This window comes from Paroedura picta, chromosome 6 (genome assembly GCF_049243985.1).
Source record: "Paroedura picta isolate Pp20150507F chromosome 6, Ppicta_v3.0, whole genome shotgun sequence".
NCBI lineage: Eukaryota > Metazoa > Chordata > Lepidosauria > Squamata > Gekkonidae > Paroedura > Paroedura picta.
This window is the reverse complement of record NC_135374.1, coordinates 91,140,308-91,159,405: the sequence shown is the minus strand read 5'-3', so window position 1 is coordinate 91,159,405 and position 19,098 is coordinate 91,140,308. Positions and strand designations below refer to the sequence as shown.

The following is a 19,098-nucleotide window of genomic DNA, read 5'->3' as shown; positions in this document are numbered from 1 at the left end:
ACACAAGAAATCAAGGGTAAATTGACTGCTACCCCAAACCTAATTATTTGTGCTACCCTGCTTCCTGTTGTCAGGATCAGTGCCTGTTCTCTGCCATGATTTTTATGTTAACCTGAGCATCTCCATGTTTGTTTAGCCTTAGTGTTACCTTTTGCTTTTTGGGTCTCTATGTAACCTCGACCCAATATATTTAGCTGTCTGCCTGAAAACGAAACTTGTCTGCTATGCCTTCGTTATCATGATTTGCTGTGAACTATTTGTTTTTTGAACCGGCCGGCGAGGCCTGCTCTTTGTAACAAAAGCAGTTATCTTGTCAGTGGGCACCAAGTGGTCCAAGGACGTGCTAGAAGTAACACTCCTTGGTTAATTGCCCAGCCGGGCACCTGGAGCTCTTCCCCCCTCCCCTTCGGAACCTTCAAGTTTTGGGCGGGAGAATTCTCTTGAAAAGGATTTGCAATTGTAAGGTTTGGCAGATTTGACTTTGCTAGTTATGGTGACTGAAGTAACTTTCCAATAAAGCTTTCTTATTACAGAAGTACGTTGTGAGTTCTTCTAGCACTTGACACCTGTCAATTCTACTGTGCAATCATGTCTTGCACAAACGTGCTGGTGGTCTCATCCTCAACACCTAAGGCAAACAATTCTTATATTTTGAATGGTATTTATATACCAAACCTCCCTTCAAGCTTTAGTATTTTTTGATAAAAGTTTACCAACATCTATAACTTTACATTCCACAACCTAGTTACCTGTTAGTGGTGCTCCATGAAAGTTCTGTGCTCCTTGATAGCCATCTGGCATTGCTTCCGTTGCATAACTTTCAGAAGGCCACCGCTGAGATATGTTTGTGTTTGAACTGTTAAGTTTCAACTCTTGCATCTCATGCTGTCAAAGAGAGTGTCAATAAGGAAAACTGGAAGCCACTGGCATAAATCACTCTCTCCTCAACAGCACTAAAGAGAAATGGAAGCCAAAAAAGGCAATTTACACTAAGATTTTATGACTACAGGAACCTTAACTACTCTGAAAAGTTTCTAAATCTCTGCTACTGCTAGGTATATGCTCTGGATCATTACAAAACTATAACACCCTCAGATGGAGCTTGAATCGCCTTTAATAATAAAAACACTCAGATCACTTTTCTATGTAAGCCAGATTCTACATTTTCTTTTCATCCTTTAATAGAATGAGAAAACTTATATATTATAAACTTAAAAAAATATTTTAGAACATAACAATGTTAGATTGTGTTTTATAAGGTCAACACAGATGAGAAATCTGATGACTGATCTTATTTAAAGCTTAATTAAAGCAACAAGGGAAGCCCAATTTGGACTGAGACAACGTGAGAGGGAAGCAGTTTAAACCCCACATTGCCATCTGAATCCCTCCTGTTTTAGCCCGGTAGAGAAAAAGGACTGGCAATTGGCACGTTAAATATTTCTCTTTTGAGGGGCTTTAAACTGTTGTAGGTGTTGGAATAATCAAATTGTCTCTATAACAGCCACTCTATCAGTGTGGTAATTTCCCTTTAAAAGACTAGCAGAAGTTTGATGTTTCACATCTAATTTGTGCTTTAGATTCTGTACAAATCTTCTACTCTCAACAGAAAAAAAAGAGGCATTATGAACTTGTATTCCCTTCTCTGAGACAGGATTGCCTTGCTACAAAAGCTCTTCCACCAGGTCTTTGGTTGATGGCTGTGAGTGGGAAGACGGATTTAGCCATCTTTTGTGTTGGGTTATGCTTGGTTTTATGAGCTGGGGTTTTAGTGGGTTTTAATGTCTGATATAACCACCTCGAGACCTTGGAGAGAGGTGGGCTAAACATCTAATTAATTAATGCAAATAAGTCATTAATTAAATCAATCAATCCATCAATAAGATTCCAGCACTGTATGTAATATTATTATGAAGAGAATCTATAAAACTGAAGTTAAGCAGTTAATATATATTTGGGGTATTAATGAAGCAGCAATATTTTCAGCACTAAAAAATCTTGCCCTACCTAAATGTTTATATAAAACATTTCAGACCTTATCTAAATGCTCTAGAACTATTAGAGGATGAAGATTGGGAAAATTTGGAACCACATTTAAAAAAAAGCCATTTCATATAATTTAACCAGGCTGGTAGCAGCAATGCTCCAATCTCTACTCTGGAATAATCAGCTGAGTATAAACTTCTTGACCATCTGATAAGCATAAAACAGCACTAAACCTCTGGCTTGCAAAGTATGGGCTCACAAAATACACAGCAATGTGAGATTCCATTATATTTACCTTGATAGATTCTACTTGCTGGCACAGCATCTGAAGGAGAGATTTTTGATCCTCTGCCCAGCGAGGAGGAGTTTTGGGAGAGAACTGAAAAAAAATTGTTAGAGGTTTAGACCATGTAATGGAAGGTGCTACCTTTGGTGATTCTTATAATTTCTTGTTTTGTATTATCAATTCTCATGCAGTGCTTAATTAGTGGGCTGCCAGTATTTGTAACAATGCTCTTTCCATAATCTGTCAGAAAAGAAGACCAAGGTGGCAATTTACCTTGTAGCTTTTACTTGGAGACAGTGAGAATTTTGTGGGTGATGGAGTAGAATGCTTATTTTCCATGTCAGCTGGTTGGCTCATGTCATTGTTCAAAGCACAACTCCTTTCTTCACCGTTGTCTCCAAGTTCTTGCAATACACCTTCCAACATCTCCTTAACCGTTTCTACAGATACAGGCAGCTGGAAGAAAATTACAAAGTATATGGGATTTTAGAGAATCAGTTTATACTGAACAACAACACGTTCTGAATTCCTAAACTGGGCAACTATATGTTTCAGCTGCTGGAATTTCATCAACTACTTTGTTTCATTAAAAAATTAAATTGAAGTGATGGTTAAACCAGAAAGTTAAAAAAAAAAAAGTTGTATGTGGACGGATTCAAGTTTGTCCCAACGCACTCAATATTAAAGTCTGAGTTTCTTGGGAATGAAATTTGAATTGGTTCACAAGTGAAGGCTTTAGAACAAACACAGGCAGTTTAGAATAACTAAATTATATGGATTTTCTAAAATGTTTAATCATATACCCTGATCTGTTTTAACTTTAGTGATCAACCACAGAGTAAAGTGCACTTTGTTATCTAGGGTTTACTTGGAAAAATAGAATCCAAATTATGAACCTTTTCTATTATTGTCGCATCTGTGCAACTTTCATCAATTATCTTGATGAGACAGTCTCTGCTTTTCTTTAGATAATTCCTGCATTCTTCTTGTTCTTCTGGTGACAGAGCATCATTCTCCATCTCTTCTGCCTTCCTCTGGAAAATCTAGCAAAAAGAACAAAAGGCTTCAGAAGGCAACTTTCAAATTATACGGACAGACATCTGAAGAAACCCAGTACTTACCAGAGCAAGATTCCAGTATGAGACAACGTTTTTAATAGCTTCAAATGCTTGCATAGCATCATCTGTCTTCCCATCAACAGCATCCAATATAGCAAATGCTATGTGTGCTTCCTCTCGATATCCTTCAACCTGGGAAGCCTAAGAAAACACAAATAGTGCTCATTTTTGTGAATACAGGATATTTTGTTAATACAGGATATTTCTTAATACAGAATATTTTACAAGTCCTAGCAAGTAAAATGTCCTTTATTAAAGGAGACTTGTTGCTGACGTTGGGGAAGTTAGCTTCAACATGGCAAAAAGTAGCCATCACCAATGAACAGAGTATCTCTTCACTTTCTGCCCATTGTCTACATATGTTATTCCTACTCCATTTATAAGGCTCCTTTTTAAACGTTTATTCCTTAAGTTTGTGAATGTTTTCACTCATTGCTAGTGAAACCAACAATTAACAGATGGTTTAACATAAAATTGCTTATTAAAAATATAATGGGCTTACATGCTCCACTTAGTAGATGAGAGATATGTAGGGAAGGGGACCTCCCACCTTTCTTTTCTTCTGATTTCCCCTCTCCTTTACTCATCTGCCAGGTACTTCTGTGTTCCTTCATCTGCACCTACCTACCCCACCTAGCTGTTCCTCCACCACATACACCTTTTGGGAGCTCCTTGCCTGTCCCCCTTACTAGGAATGAGCTAACTTTATGGATAAGAGAAAATAATCACAACAAAACAAAGCATGCTTTAGGATGCTTTGGGCTGATCCTGCATTGAGCAGGGGGTTGGACTAGATGGTCTGTATGGCCCCTTCCAACTCTATGATTCTATGAAAAGCTGTTGGTAAGAAGATTCAATGTATAGAGAAACAAAATTTTCCTTTGGCAGTTCAATATTTCTCAAGCTCTGATTATTATTAATCGTCATCATCTTTATTACCTGAATATCTTCAATGTGAAAATGCTTGAACAAAGGATTAATTGGCTCAGGAATACTTTTCTTTTTCTTGATTGTCTCAAGCATTGGCAAAACTTTTTTCCAATAATAAACACTGCGTCCAATGTATTCCCTTTGGTCATAGAAAGAATTAAGGCCACAGCCCTGCAAAGTTACACAGTGGGGATTAACTTTTTATGTTAGTCTGGTATCATTTCACATTTTTCTTTTTATCATTATGCCACTGTTACTAGTTGTACTCCAATCTTGAGATTTTTGTGCATATTGATGTTTTAATAATATTTTAACAGCTGTAAGTATTTAATTAAAGTAAGCCATCTCACAGAAAGCTAACATACTCATTTTTAAGTGAACAAAGAGATTTAAACATTCAGAATCTAACTGAAAGTCAGACATGGTTCATTGTTACTGTATATAAGCCAAATGAGCTTCCACATAGTCTCCCTAGATATCAGCTGAGTCTCCCCACAAGCTATAAATTCTTACAGCCAAATGGTCAAACTCGGCCTTCTATGTAGTAGAGGCATTTGCCAACTTACACAATATACAACCATACATTACAGAAACCCCCCACTTTCCCCTACCCAAAGGAGGCTCAAAACGGCTTACAGTCACCTTCCCATTCCTCTCCCCACAACAGACACCCTGTGGGGTGGGTGAGGCTGAGAGAGCCCTGATATCACTGCTTGGTCAGAACAGCTTTCTCAGTGCCGTGGGGAGCCCAAGGTCTCCCAGCTGGTTGCATGTGGGGGAGCGCAGAATCTGTCAGGATCAGTCCCTGCTCTCTGCCATGATTACTGTTCAGTGAACCTGTCTGACTCCATCTTGTATGCTGTGTCTGTGCTGTGCCTTTGCTGGGACGTTCCCATGTAACCAAAATGTTCCCATGTAAAACCCCTGCTTGTAGTTTTCCTTTGATTCCCCATTGCTTTGATCCTTGCATTTTTACACTGCATATTCCCTCTACTGTGAAACAATGTTGCCCAGTTCCTGTGAACAGCTTATCAGCTAGCCTGAGGTGCCGGCCTGACCACGGCCGTGCTAACTTCAACACCTTGGCAGGAAGCCTGGGATGGCACCTGGGTGAGGGGTTCCCCCTCCCTTGGGAACGCTCAAGTTTTGGGCGGGAGAAAAGTATTGATAAGTGCCTGCTGTTCTTGTATCGAACAGATTTGACTTCGAACGTTATAGTGATCTGATCTACTGCCAATTAAAGCTTTTTTCTTATAGAAGTTTTGGTTGTGAGTTTTGTCAGCACTTGACAGTATCGAACCTGGCATGCCAGATTAGAAGTCCACACTCCTAACCGCTACACCAAACTGGCTCTCAAAACAAAACAAAATTAAGACAAAACATAAACCACTTAGAATAACTGTTACAAACTCAAGTTTTACTACTGTGGATTTCATTTAAATATTTTGCCAATCAACATTCAATAACTCTCTCTCCCGCAGCCAGCATTAGAGGCTTATGATCAGATGTTTTAATAAACACATGTAAAGTTGATAAAGAAGCATCACATACTGTTTTAAGAAGACTTTTTGCCCAGTGTATAATTAGAGCTGGTTGAAGCCCATGGTTTCCCAAGGCTCTTAAGCTGTTTATTTCATGCTGAACTCGAAGTCTCACTTTTGCTGCTGTCCCCGGTCTGAAAGAGAACATTTATGTAGGAAAAGGTCAGCTGTACAACAGTATTCAGTGCTTCTGACTAATCATCACCTGAAAAGTAATACAAAGAGTTTGAGAAAATTATACTATAAAGAAAACACCCACAGCAGGTGAAAAATGTTGCCCAGAGAAGTTCTACCAAGCACGCAGAATATGCACATAAAGAAAGCTCTGATAGCCCTACCTACTTTTCAAACCCAGCCCAGTAAAATGTAAAGAACAATGCTAAAGATTTCCTTTATCTGATCCTTTAACACGGAAAATGTTCAGGGAATAAGACTAAAAGATGGCAAGTGGTTAAGACAGAGTTTGTAATCACACACCTCCCACAAAGCATGCAACAAGAGTAACAGTCACACTTACACGGCCCGTTTGTGAACAAGATTATAAGCGGCATCCCACCACTCTCTTTGCCTTTCAGTACAAAGCTGCTTGCATATTGGCAATGGCAGAAACCGAGGCTGATGGACAGTGTACAGAGTATGAAACTTCTCTGTTTCCTGGGACTGCAAGTGACTGGTAAAGATCACTCCGAGTAGAAATACCTGTTTTACACAAAATAGAAATATGTTAAGTCCTGCTGAACTACATCAAAGCAAAACCTCAGTGCTTGAAAGTTCCATTTGAATTGTTTCCTTACTTCAAGGTCCAATATGCAAATTGACTCGGGGGCATTGGTTTCAAGCCTTGATGTTTCCTGAGGCAAATGGAAAATCTGCTTTAGCCACTTGCGAATGGCTTGTAGAGCTGATGCAGACCTCCACTGTAGACCGAGCCACGTAAGGTGCTGGAGACTGCCGCTGTGCAATTTAATGGCACCTAAACGCAAGCACAAACTGATTCACTTCCAAAAATATAAAGTCCCTAAATACTGTATTAAGAGGCAGTGGCCAAATTTGGATTTTGGTTACCAAATTTTTGCCCACAAAAGCTGTCATCCACAAATCATGTAAGTGAAAGCAAAACAAGCCAAGTTGAAACACTGAGCGGGACCCAAAGGTGCCATTCCTCTGGCTAAGCAGCAGCTGCACTGGCACAATGGCACTTCTGTGGACAATACAGAAGGAGGTTGTTGACAATCCCCCTTTGCCCTGTAATCCCCGAGTTCCCTGACACTCAAGAGCAGAATCTGCAGGTACTCCAAACACAGGAAAGGACACTGTGGGAAGATGGCTGTCTGACGCTTAAGATCCAGTCTATGTTGTTCTCTCCTTCCTGTTGCAGGTTCTTAAAGCCTGGGTGTATCAGACCACGATATTCAGCTTCCCTCTCTTGGTGGGGCTTTGGATGTAACCCATAGGTGATGACTCGCACACAGTCATCATCTGCTATCAGAGTACATGTCAAATTGTCCAACAAAATAATTTACATTTCAATATGAAACCCTTTACCAGCTGGCATCAGACACATTTTTAGGATGCTCAGATAATTCTGAATTTATGCCTGGAATCTCTGCCCAAGACAGAAACGATAGGAAGAAGTTCCTAGAGCAACAGGCACCAACAGCAAGAGGATTCCTTCTTGCTTATGCATGCTCTATGCCTCGTGTCAGTCAGTATTTCCCAGTGTTGAAGAGTGTCAGCCGGAAAGAATATATTGATCATGTTAATCTGTTCAAGCCCTCCCTGTGTTTCATTCTAATAAAAGGTGATTTAATTCATGTCTTCTCTGCCTGTTCATCCAGTTTTGTTTGTAGCTCTGAGGACCTGAGTAGTCTTGAATTCTATGAATGTCTCATGTAATATACAATGTACTCACAATATATGTGCAGGAATTTAGGATTCTCAAACCTCTTACCAATATCATATCTAGTTAGCTCCATGGTTTCTGGTGCCTGTACACCAACATTTCGGATATCATCAGTGCCAAGGAAGGAACTCTTTCTACAAGAATCAGTCCCAAATAGTGCATCAAATAAAGCAGATTGCCCACTCTTGTTTGCAAACGATTCAACAATCTCCTTGAAGAAGTCATGCTTGCTGTGACTAAGGTTTAGCAGCATGTGGCCTGAAACAGAAAATGCAATATTAACAGAGGTAACAGGACAAAGTTACTGTTTGAACTGTAGATACAAGATAATCTGAGCCCCCCTTCCAAATCTTATCAGTATTATTCTGGTATTAATTCAACTAGATACCAATTTTGATTACTTTTTCTGGCTACCAAATTAGCCTTTTCAGAATCGCTGGACAGCCAGAATTAAAAGGCATTTAGAGAGATTGCAGTCCCCTTAAATGCCTTCAGACGCAAGTTTATTCAAAATCAAAGTCACAGCTTGGAATGGAGAAAAATCACTTTAAATGCTTCCCTCCCTCCATTTGAAACAATGGAGGATGGGGGCACTTCCTCTGGAGGTCCGTAGAATTGGACACCCTGCTCCTATTTTTAAAAAACTTGGGAGTTGGGTTGAGAAGAACCAGCAGCTATACTACACATTTGGTACCTTTTAGCTCAAAAAACACCCCACCCCCCCAGTCCTGGATACTAGCATTAGGATTCAAGAATATCATCAAACACCAATATTTCTCATGCTCAAAATACCCAAACCTGCTATGATACAATTGGGGGGGGGGGGGGAGACAGATAACTATCAAAGAATCTTGGACATTGTGTTGATAAGTAAAGTACACATTTTTTCAGATCCTGCTCACATTTTCCATACTGCTGTGGCAGCCATTTGCCCCCTGCATTGGAGATGTTTTAAAAGACTTTTTAATTTAAAAAAACAGTAAAAGCTATAGCGTTAACACATTATGATTTATTACAATGCACTAGTTCCCAACTTTAAATGAAATACCTAGCCGATTAGGTTACAGAGCCCTAAAAGGACAGGTATTGGTTGCATATAATACCTTTAAAAGCAAAAGGGCTAGAATCTTAAAACTAGTGTATTGTTGTAACATATAACAGTGTTACAATGATACAGATATTACCATTCTTTTAAAAAATGCCTGGGAAAAACTCCCTAGGGTTTGGGGCCAAACAGCAGCCATGAAGGGCTGAGGCAAGGATAGGTGCAGACAAAACTACCATGCGGTGCTCCATTCAAGCAATAAGAACTACAAAGGGAACTATCTGTGTGGATGTAGTTCAGGATGTGCAATTTCAATTCACTGAGCTACTATAAAACTGTTTAGGGCATATCTACTTAATGCCAGACAAGTTTTAATTTTTTAAAAAACATCGTTATTCTTATTACCAGATTGGCTCTGTCGGTCACAGGCTAACATTTCCAGCTTCTCTTGCTCAGCTTGATCTCCTTTTATTAGTTTTGACTTTGGTCTAGGAACCTGGCAAACATATACAAAAATAAAGAAGTCTCTTCTCACTGAAAGATACTCCAATATTACCGCGCTTACTAAGAACGAAATTAATTTTTCTGCTGGTGGCGTTACATGTTGTGAAAAGGTTATGCAAAATAACTGCATCCATTACGGCTTCATACAACACTAAACACCGGCAATGCTAAATTAAAAACCTGGATGTTTATTTAACGTGGGCATGATGCAAAAGGATTGTAATGGATAAACAATCTTGAAGGAAGGAAGGAAGGAAGGAAGGAAGGAAGGAAGGAAGGAAGGAAGGAAGGAAGGAAGGAAGGAAGGAAGGAAGGAAGGAAGGAAGGAAGGAAGGAAGGAAGGAAGGAAGGAAGGAAGGAAGGAAGGACGGACGGACGGACGGACGGACTAGCATTGGAGCTTTCAGTCTTTCCAAGAGCAATCATGAGGATAATAATAAGAAATTTGAAAACCTAGGCATGGGCAAATTGGTTGCATGGTCAAAAGAAGCAAGCTGAGTGTTTCAACTTGTCTAATCCGTTAGCACAAATCCGTTGGCCTAAAAAGAAAACTGACACAAATAAATGACCAGGATTCTCCTAGCTTCAACGGGAGAGCTGACAGAAGGCAAGGAAACCCATGCCTGTGAGCAACAGCACACAAAGGCAGCAGCCATAAAGCATCAGTATGGCCCCCAGGAGGGAACAGTACTGCCGGAATGCCATTCTGTGCAAGGACTGTCTGCTAAGGTGAGTGGCAAATTTCATAGGTGAAATTATTATTTATCCACAGGCAATTGAATCTTGGCTACATTTGTGAAGTTTGCATTCCCCACCAGATCAGACTTCCAGTTTATAAGGATTTTAATATTCAAAAGTGTGGTTACAACTTGAAGACCTTTCAGGAGTGTAGGGATACATCGCACCCTCTGGGAGCACCCCATTTGTATTTAGCACAAAACCACAACACAGTTGGTGTCAACCAAACAGAGCAGCATGTTAAAAGCACGGCATGCTGTTAAAGTAGCTTACCTGGAAAGCTATAAGGTAACACAACGCTGCCAATTCATAAACAGCTCTCCACTGCACCTCACTTTGCTGGGCCATTTTTAAAAGCAGAGTTCCAGCATGCATGTAGAAGTGGCCTCTCATTTCCAGGAAGGTTATAGACAACTCATCATCTCTAGTTACATGCTGCTTCACTGAATAAAGTGCATGATCAAAGCTACAAGACAAGGTGTTGATTAGCATCAATACCAGATTTGAGGATCAGTACTCATTACTAAAAACACAGCATGCTGGTACATATATTAAAGTTAATGCTTATATTTTGTTTACTTTGCTTTTTGGCACTCCTTTGCCATGATTTCCAGGGATAGAAGAGGAGAAAAAGGGGGTGGGGGTGGGCAGACCTAAGGCATCAAAGGAATGCAGAGGCTTTGATGGAAACATGTGCACATTTTCTTGCCCATACAGGCATCATTAGAAGAGTTCTGCCTTGACAAAGAGGAAATTCTGTCATTTCTTTCCCCCCTCCCCAAAAGCTCCATGGCTAGATGAGCCGCTTTTATTCACCTAGTTCCAGACTAGTACTAGAGAAAAATCATTCTGATTGCAGAGATTCAAGCCTAGGTGTGTAGGCACTTGAGTGATATAATGCTAGACTTTGGGTAATGCATGACTCGTTACACATATTCCCCAATCATAGATCATACTTCATTGCAGGATGACAGAAATAGTTATGGGCTCTATTTTTTCTATCCCACATGCATTCCTGGGTATATGATCTTCAATCCTCATCAATTCCACTCCCAGAGATCTTTGAACTTCAAGGCAGACAAAGTAATTACAACTCTATTTTTTTCTCTGGCATATTATAAAGCTTGAGCAGATCAATTTCTCTTCTCCATAAACTAGACTGTTTCAACACTTTATGGCTCCTGGAAGGCAAGAATCATACCCTGTGCTTGCTGGGCCATTGTTTTATTATAAATCTATCTACAACCGATTTTTCTATATTATGTGGAAAACGGCACTTTATGAATGGTCCCATTTTAGTGACAGGCAGGGGGATGTCAAGTTCACTATTAAAAGAAGTGACAATAAGATTTAAACACCTTTCAAGGGATTCTCTACTCTCTTTTACATCTCTGTTTGAAAGCATCATTACGACGAGATTAGAGTAAGCCAACAATAGGTCCCGGTGAGTTCTTTTCCAATTAGCTTTTCCAGACTCAGAATCCTGTATGGATTTCAGATATTCCTAGAAGACATAATTCAAAGACTATGTTAGCTAAGCTATTAAACTCCCACTATACTTTTCTGCATAGCAGATAGTCAAATACAAATACATTCATTCTCTAAGGCAGGGGTAGTCAACCTGTGGTCCTCCAGATGCCCATGGACTACAATTCCCATGAGCCCCTGCCAGCGTATGCAACCAAGTATAAAGCTTGCTGTACATGCAAATTAAGGGACTTGAAAATATTACGAGGCTGAATATATTTTAGTCTGTGAGTTTATATAAGCTAATATTTGAAAGGTAAAATCATATGAAGGCGAGACAACTGCTTTCCTAACAAATCCCAAGATGCTGTTAACAAGCGCAATCTTGGTACATGCTCTCTAACCAAATTGTTTTAGGCTGGCAGCTTGGGTTGGACACAAAGTAGCATGATTATAAAATAGATACGAATGCTGTTTCATAAAGTTTGCCCTACAGTAGACAAGTTCTATAGTGGCTCTTACGTCTCCACTTATGCATACAGAAAAACTGTATACAGCTTACCTCTCTTGCATTAAGCTACTACTGAAGTGTAGAGCAGCCTTCCGCATACAGAAAGGCAGCTTTTGGAGCCAACGTCATGAAGGCATGACACGATGTAAGCACACATGAACATGATCTCTTCTTTACAAACAGCTAGGCCCAAACCATGGATAAAGAGGCTGGGAAACTTGTTTAATCTTCACGGAAGGCTTGCTACAATACTTCAGAACACCTGCCCTAAAGAAATATGCCAGCATCGAAGAAATACAAAGTAAAATCCCTCTGAATAACTGAACAAACCTTAAGAGTCTGTACAACACACAAGCACCATTCCAAGCTTGACTGTAAAGAGATATTTCTCTCTGCTTCTCGACAATGTATCACAGCATCTCTTAGTCTTTTGTTTGACATATACAGCTTTACTAATCTGATGTTAACATATACATCATCTGGTCTGGCATACAATTCAGACTGAATCAAATCAAAAAGTTGATTCCAGCCATCTTCACCTCCGCAATCCAACAGGCGCTCCTGAAATAAAACAGTAAAACAATTACCTTTTATTTTATCTACATAACAATTGTATCCTGCCTTTCTGTCCTTACAAGGGCAGCTAACAATAAACAATACATGATAAAATCACATTTTAAAGCCATTAAAATCAAACTTGCCCGAAATACACACAATTAAAACGATTTTTAAAAAGTTAACACACACACAAGGACATTTTTTAAAAAATTGCCAGGAATCAGGATCAGGAAGTGTGCCTCTCCTGCCTGGATGGGGTGCAGATTATGGCTCAACCTGCGGCCAGGAATTTGAGGGTGATCTTTGATCTATGGAGGCTCAGATCCCAAACGGCGTTTCACCATCTTCACCAGGCCAGGGTACTAGTGCCCTACCTGCCCCCTGAACATTGGGCCACAGTGATCCATGCAACAGTCACTTCCAGATTAGACTTCGGTAACTCACTCTAGGCAGATTTTCCCTTGTCCTTGAAATTACAGTTGGTACAAACTGCAGCCGCTAGGTTCCTCACGAGATCATCTTGGGGGGTGCATGTCCAGCGTACGCTGAGGCAGCTGCATTGGCTACCAATTGGCTTCTCGATCAGGTTCAAGGTTCTGGTTCTTACCTTCAAGGCCACCCACAGCCTGGTCTCTGCTTATCTGAGGGTCCGCTTGGCTCCTTATGCCCCCACAGTGCTCTCCACTCTGTGGGTATGAATTTTCTGGTGGTCCCCGGCCCCAGGAGGCTCGACTGGCCTTGACCAGGGCCGGGACCTTTTCAGTCCTGGCCCCAACCTGGTAGAATGAGCTCCCAGAAGAGCTGAGGGACCCTGACAAGGGTGTCAACATTCTAAAGGGTCTGCAAGATGGAACTCTTCCAGTAGGCATTTGGTTGAGGCAGGGTCAGGAAGATTGGGCCCCTCCCTATCTAGACCCTGTGGAAGCCCTGCCTTTCATATCTGGGCATAGTTTCTCTCTCAAGGATGATGGTGGCTATTGGGGATTGGTCAGGGGAGGGGTTGGGTTCTTAGGCGGTTTTCCTGCCACTGTGGTTTATTGCCATTTTGTCTAGGGGGTTATATTGTATTTTTATCATATTCTATTGTATTTTTATTCTTTTACTGTAAGCCACCACAAGCCAGACTGACTTTGGGAATAGCGGGGATAATTCCAAATATAAATAAATAAATCTCAGTTTATCATTTCATCTGAACTGGCAAACTGTGATTTATGGTTGCCTTAACAACCAGAATTACAAACTATTTTCAAACTGCTATTTGCAGTTTTGGTTTGGAGCCGAGAGCCAAAATTACACATTGCTGGCTCAGAGAAAACAGCAAATTTGCCAACAACCAGGATGCCTCGCTGAAGTTACAAGTAAAAAAATATATATTGTTTTACCTTCAATCGGAAAACCGAAGGGCTTCCAGGAAACAATTTAGCTGCTCTCTCAACCCAGTATTTTCCTCTTCCATCAACAACATCAGTACTGCATAACAGCTCTGCAATCTTCAATACGAGATCTTTCTGTGTTGGATTCAGTTCCACTGAGCGCTACAGTCCCAAGGAAGAAACACAAAATCAAGTCTTTACAATGTATAAATAAGCAGAATTATTAAAACAAATCAGTACAAACTAAAAAGCACTAAGAGTTTAAGAAAAATATTCCATTGCTTTATTTGCAACAGATGCATGTAAATAGTGGACAAGGTGCATAAACAACAGGTGGCGATTTTGTGGTAATGTTTACACTAATTCATTCAGGCTTCACCAGGAATTTTAAAGAGCCAAGAACAGTCTACTACATGGGAGTCATGATTAAACTATAAACTCTATAAAACAAATAAATACAAAGTTGGCAGTGACTGCATTTTTATGCGTAACAACTGACCCAAAATGCACAGGACTTTGCAGAGTTCACAGGGAAGTTATGTATGCATACAAAAGGTAGCCTACACCTTAACATAATTAGGCCATAATTATTATGTTACTGCCACCCCATCAATTAGACTGAAAAGAACAAATCTCTTCATCTATTTTATTTTACCTAAAACCTAGTCATAATTCTCAACATTATATAAAAATTGAACATGGTTCAACCAGTTGCAATTACCAATTTATGGCAGAACAGATATTAGCAGCTAAAGATAGATATACTGAAGTCTTCTTTGATGCACCTGATGTACTGCCTCAGGTTTGGGATTACAGTCTAGCTTAAATGAAGTTCCTTGGATGGTTTTAGGCAGGGGTAGTCAAACTGCGGCCCTCCAGATGTCCATGGACTACAATTCCCAAGAGCCCCTGCCAGCGAATGCTGGCAGGGGCTTCTGGGAATTGTAGTCCATGGACATCTGGAGGGCCGCAATTTGACTACCCCTGGTTTTAGGCATGCCGCTATTCCTCAACCTCTCTCCAGAAGACTATGCCAGTTCGTCCCTTAAAATTTTGTACCATTTTTTAATGCTCTCTCCAAACCAAGGGCATTCCAGGCAGCTTACAGTTAATATATATATATTAAACACCAGAATCAAATAATCACTTTTTCAGAAAGTCAACAGTAATCTTTTAGCAAGTGCCAGGAAAACTTGCACAGTAATTTTGTTTTATTTTCAAGTAATTATCTGACAGCACAGAATATTTTTTCCACGCGTCTATATGAGGGAGTTTTTTTTGCAGGGGGGGAGCGGAAAGAAAATGCAAAGAAATCTAGTTTTTCAAAAATATAAACCCAAAATCTTAAGGAAATTGGCGCAGAGGGTAATAATATCACAGCAAAATTAAGGGGCATGCATTCTTGCACTTCATGACTGTGTATTAGGAACTGGGGGGGGGGAGAAGCACAATAAATGTAAAACTATGTATCCAAATTAAAGCTTGAATAACAGGAACAATGCTACATCCAACTGAATTAGATTGCCTTGGTAGTTGATAATAGTGTTGACTGGCTTGACATTAATAGTATACTACATAGAAGGATTAGGAATATATGAAATTACATGTATTTATTATTGATGGTTAAAAACACTAACGGTAATGACTGGGGAAGGCACTGGCAAATCACCCCATATTGAGTCTGCCATGAAAACGCTAGAGGGCGTCATCCCAAGGGTCAGACATGACCCCATGCTTGCCCAGGGGATACCTTTACCTTTAAAAACACTAAAAAGCCTCAATATTAGCCTCACATGTAAAATACTTATTTAACCTTTTTGGTTCTTTGACTCAGTATTTCTAAGTATTTTCTCTTTTTTCTGAGACTGCCTTGATGCTTGCCGGCAGTGGAAAGAGAGATACCCACAGAAAGCTAGGCGGAACTGAGACTATGAAAAGAGTTGCTACTCCCAGTGAAGCGGCCTTTACAGAAAAAAATGAATATGAAAAATTTCAGAATAAAATTTAAATGCATAATTTATATTAGGGGGAAAAAACTCTAACAAAAAAGCCAAAGACATCATATACAAACACTGGGGTCTGTCCACTGCATCTTATCCCACATTTAGCCCATCTGAGGAGATCCATCTGTAGCATAACAGCCCTGACATCTTTAGATAAGCATGTCATTGCCCAGGACTGGGGCAGGCTCACACAACTTGTGACCCATCAAGCCGTATCCTGCACAATAGCACTTTGTTTCTGGTCAAAATTACAAACATCACGGCAGCACTTATATATTGGTGGTTGGCTGAATGGAGCTTGGTGGGCCACAAGATACAGCACAACAGATTTCTAAATGGCTGCAGTTATGTTTCTAAACAAAAAGTTCAGTATTATATTCAATTATATCACCAGTTCATGCTTGGAAACTCATCACAGAGATACTCTGGTTCAACTAGATTGACTATTATAGTACATTGTCAAAGGCCAGTTAAAGTGTCTTAAACAAGCTTACTAGTCCTTTCTGAAGAAGTTCCTTTAGGAACAGTCATGCTTTAGGCAAAATTCAGGGTCACTCAATTCTTACCTTGTAACACCCAACAGCTTTTTCTATATTATCTTCAGCTTCACAGAGTTGGCCCAAGAATCTATGTGCCTTGGGGTCTCTTTCTTGGACACTGAGATATGAAGATATGTACCTTCATAAAAATAGCACAATAAGTTATTACAATTAATCTGTAATGAAGCACTGAGTCTGGTAGCACCTTTAATACCAACAAAGATTAATTCAAGGTACAACTTCTGTGTATTGTTAATAAATTCTATATTTTCTCCATAATTAAGCAATATTAGTCTTAGGTATTATATATAAACCCTGATACATATCCAGAAAACTTACTAGAGACCGAAGTTTCAGAAATATTTTAACTATAGTCTTTTTCTTCCCTTTAGCATTTCAAAGAACAAGAAATGACCCAAAAACTTCGCAAAATACTGGCTGCTGCAGCAGTTAGGGTTTTAGAAGGATAAAAGACAGTTAATAACAGAAGTTACCTTTTAGCAGTGTCATATTCCTTTGCTTCATAGTATAGCTTAGCAAAAAAGAATCCCTTCATGGATTTCTATGGGAAAAGAGACATTTTTAAAGTTAACGAACAGATCAATGAATAGCTGAAATTCCATCAAAATACCCCTAACCTAAAAGGACCAGCAATGCAAATTTACAGTTGCCTGTGCAGTACTGCTACAGCAGTTAGAAGAAGAAGAGTTGGTTCTTATATGCCGCTTTTCTCTATCCGAAGGAGGCTCAAAGCGGCTTACAGTCACCTTCCCTTTCCTCCCCCCACAACAGACACCCTGTGAGGTAGGTGAGGCTGAGAGAGCCCTGATATCACTGCTCGGTCAGAAGTTTTATCAGTGCCATGGCGAGCCCAAGGTCACCCAGCTGGCTGCATGTGGGGGAGCCCACAATCAAATCTGGCTATCAACAAAAAAAAAATAAAGAAAAAGAAAAAAAGACCCAAGTATATGAGTTATACAAAGAGGCGTAACTTGAAAATGCTGGCCTCAGATTACTTACTTATTTTATTTATTTAGTTTTTAATTTATATACCGCCCTCCCCGAAGGCTCAGGACTTAGCACTTTAAGAGTAAAACTAGCACACTGAAATATACTGGAAGTCAGAGTAGCTTTTTTTTAAAAAATCTCTAACATTTGAAGAAAAAGAAGAGTTGGTTCTTATATGCTGCTTTTCTCTACCAGAAATATTACAAACAATAACAAATCCAGACCACTGTTCTTGCTTTCTGGCATTCAGCCATATTTGAAGGGGGAACAACAGGTGCAGAAGGGAAAAAAAAACTTTAATAATTGAACCACTACCATGTGTTTCATGCGCAGCCTGGTCGGGGGTGGGGTTACTTTTAGATTATTTTTGGTATTGCTCCCATATCTACACTTAAATCGAGTCTAGAATCTATTTAAGTATATGAATGGGAATGAAACAAAAACCAATCTGAAAGTAAATCTCCCCCAATGAAGATACATGCAAAATGCATTGCTACAGATTCTTTTCCTTCTGTACCAATAGGTTCTTCTTTTTGCCTATGTCCAAAAACGTTCACACGGACAGGGCAACTATTCCATGGAATTCAAACAAGGGAGCTGCTGATCAGGAAGTAAACTAGCTTACGGTGGGGCTGACTGTCACTCATCTGCATTCTTGGGCAGTGCTCTTTATTCTATTATTAAATAGCTGCAAACAGTTCTGGCTTGCTCACACACACACGCATCACCAAACCATCTCCCACTATCAGCAGCGACTCTCATTCAGCGCTCGCGACATACCCTTGAGCTAACTTAGGAATTATTTGCATTCTGACTCCCCAGGTGTGGGAGAAGACTGGGGTGCAGCAAAAACACCGGGACATTTTAAACACGCTCTGTCGGGTTCCGCCAGCCCCAGCCGGCACATCTGCATCAATCGCTCCCCTCCTCGGCAGCCACGGCGCGAAGCGACCAGCAACCCTCCCCCCCCCCGGAGGAAGAGTCGCGTGAGCCTGCAGCAGCCGAAATGAAACAAGCGCCCACCCCACCCACCCACCAGCTCAGCATCAGCTGTCGCCAGCCACAGTGGTCCCAGCCGGGAAGTGTTCCTTTGGCCCGCTGGGCACTGCTCAGCCTCTTAAGGGGCTCCCTCCACCGCCGGGCTCGGCACCCCGGGAGGCGTGGGGAGAGGGCGGGAGAGGAGGGGCGCGCGGCCGCTGCTGCCCGGCGAAGGCGCCAGTGGGACGGGAGGGCGCGGGCGCTCACCTCTCTGGGCGACGGGGCCGAGGCCAGCAAGGAAGCGACGTAGCGATCCACCTCCGCCTTGCTGCGCCTCATCATGGTGGCGGCCGAGGAAGGCCGAGCCTGGCCCGCCGCTGCCTCCCGAGCGAGCGTCGTCACAGAGAAGCGCTGCAGCCGGGCCGTCGAAACGCGCCGTTGGGGAGAGCCGTGACGCCACCCCGCGCGCGACAGATGGCGCGGCTAAAAAGGTGACGGTGACGTAAGCGTCTACGCGCCGGAAGTGGTGCGCAGAAGGCGGAAGTGAGGTGTGTCCGAGGAAGGAGGCCTATCCCCACACACGCGCGCCATGGAAACCTCGCGTCAGAAA

General features: G+C 41.0%; 1 protein-coding gene across 1 annotated transcript in view; it reads right to left on the bottom strand.

Moving 5' to 3' along the window:
- Positions 1-18,830, bottom strand: part of LOC143840831 (E3 SUMO-protein ligase RanBP2-like) — a 37,540-nt gene extending 18,710 nt beyond the window's left edge. The window contains exons 1-18 of the mRNA XM_077344302.1: positions 18,756-18,830; positions 16,997-17,064; positions 16,530-16,641; positions 13,970-14,122; positions 12,360-12,590; positions 11,410-11,555; positions 10,325-10,517; positions 9,215-9,305; positions 7,813-8,022; positions 7,198-7,343; positions 6,379-6,560; positions 5,872-5,995; positions 4,330-4,491; positions 3,394-3,531; positions 3,169-3,315; positions 2,546-2,728; positions 2,282-2,365; positions 750-885 (exon numbers count right to left, since the gene is read on the bottom strand). Of these exons, the coding sequence (XP_077200417.1) occupies positions 750-885; positions 2,282-2,365; positions 2,546-2,728; positions 3,169-3,315; positions 3,394-3,531; positions 4,330-4,491; positions 5,872-5,995; positions 6,379-6,560; positions 7,198-7,343; positions 7,813-8,022; positions 9,215-9,305; positions 10,325-10,517; positions 11,410-11,555; positions 12,360-12,590; positions 13,970-14,122; positions 16,530-16,641; positions 16,997-17,064; positions 18,756-18,830 (2,581 nt within the window). The remainder of the gene's footprint in view (positions 1-749; positions 886-2,281; positions 2,366-2,545; positions 2,729-3,168; positions 3,316-3,393; positions 3,532-4,329; positions 4,492-5,871; positions 5,996-6,378; positions 6,561-7,197; positions 7,344-7,812; positions 8,023-9,214; positions 9,306-10,324; positions 10,518-11,409; positions 11,556-12,359; positions 12,591-13,969; positions 14,123-16,529; positions 16,642-16,996; positions 17,065-18,755) is intronic.
- Positions 18,831-19,098: the final 268 nt, after the last annotated feature.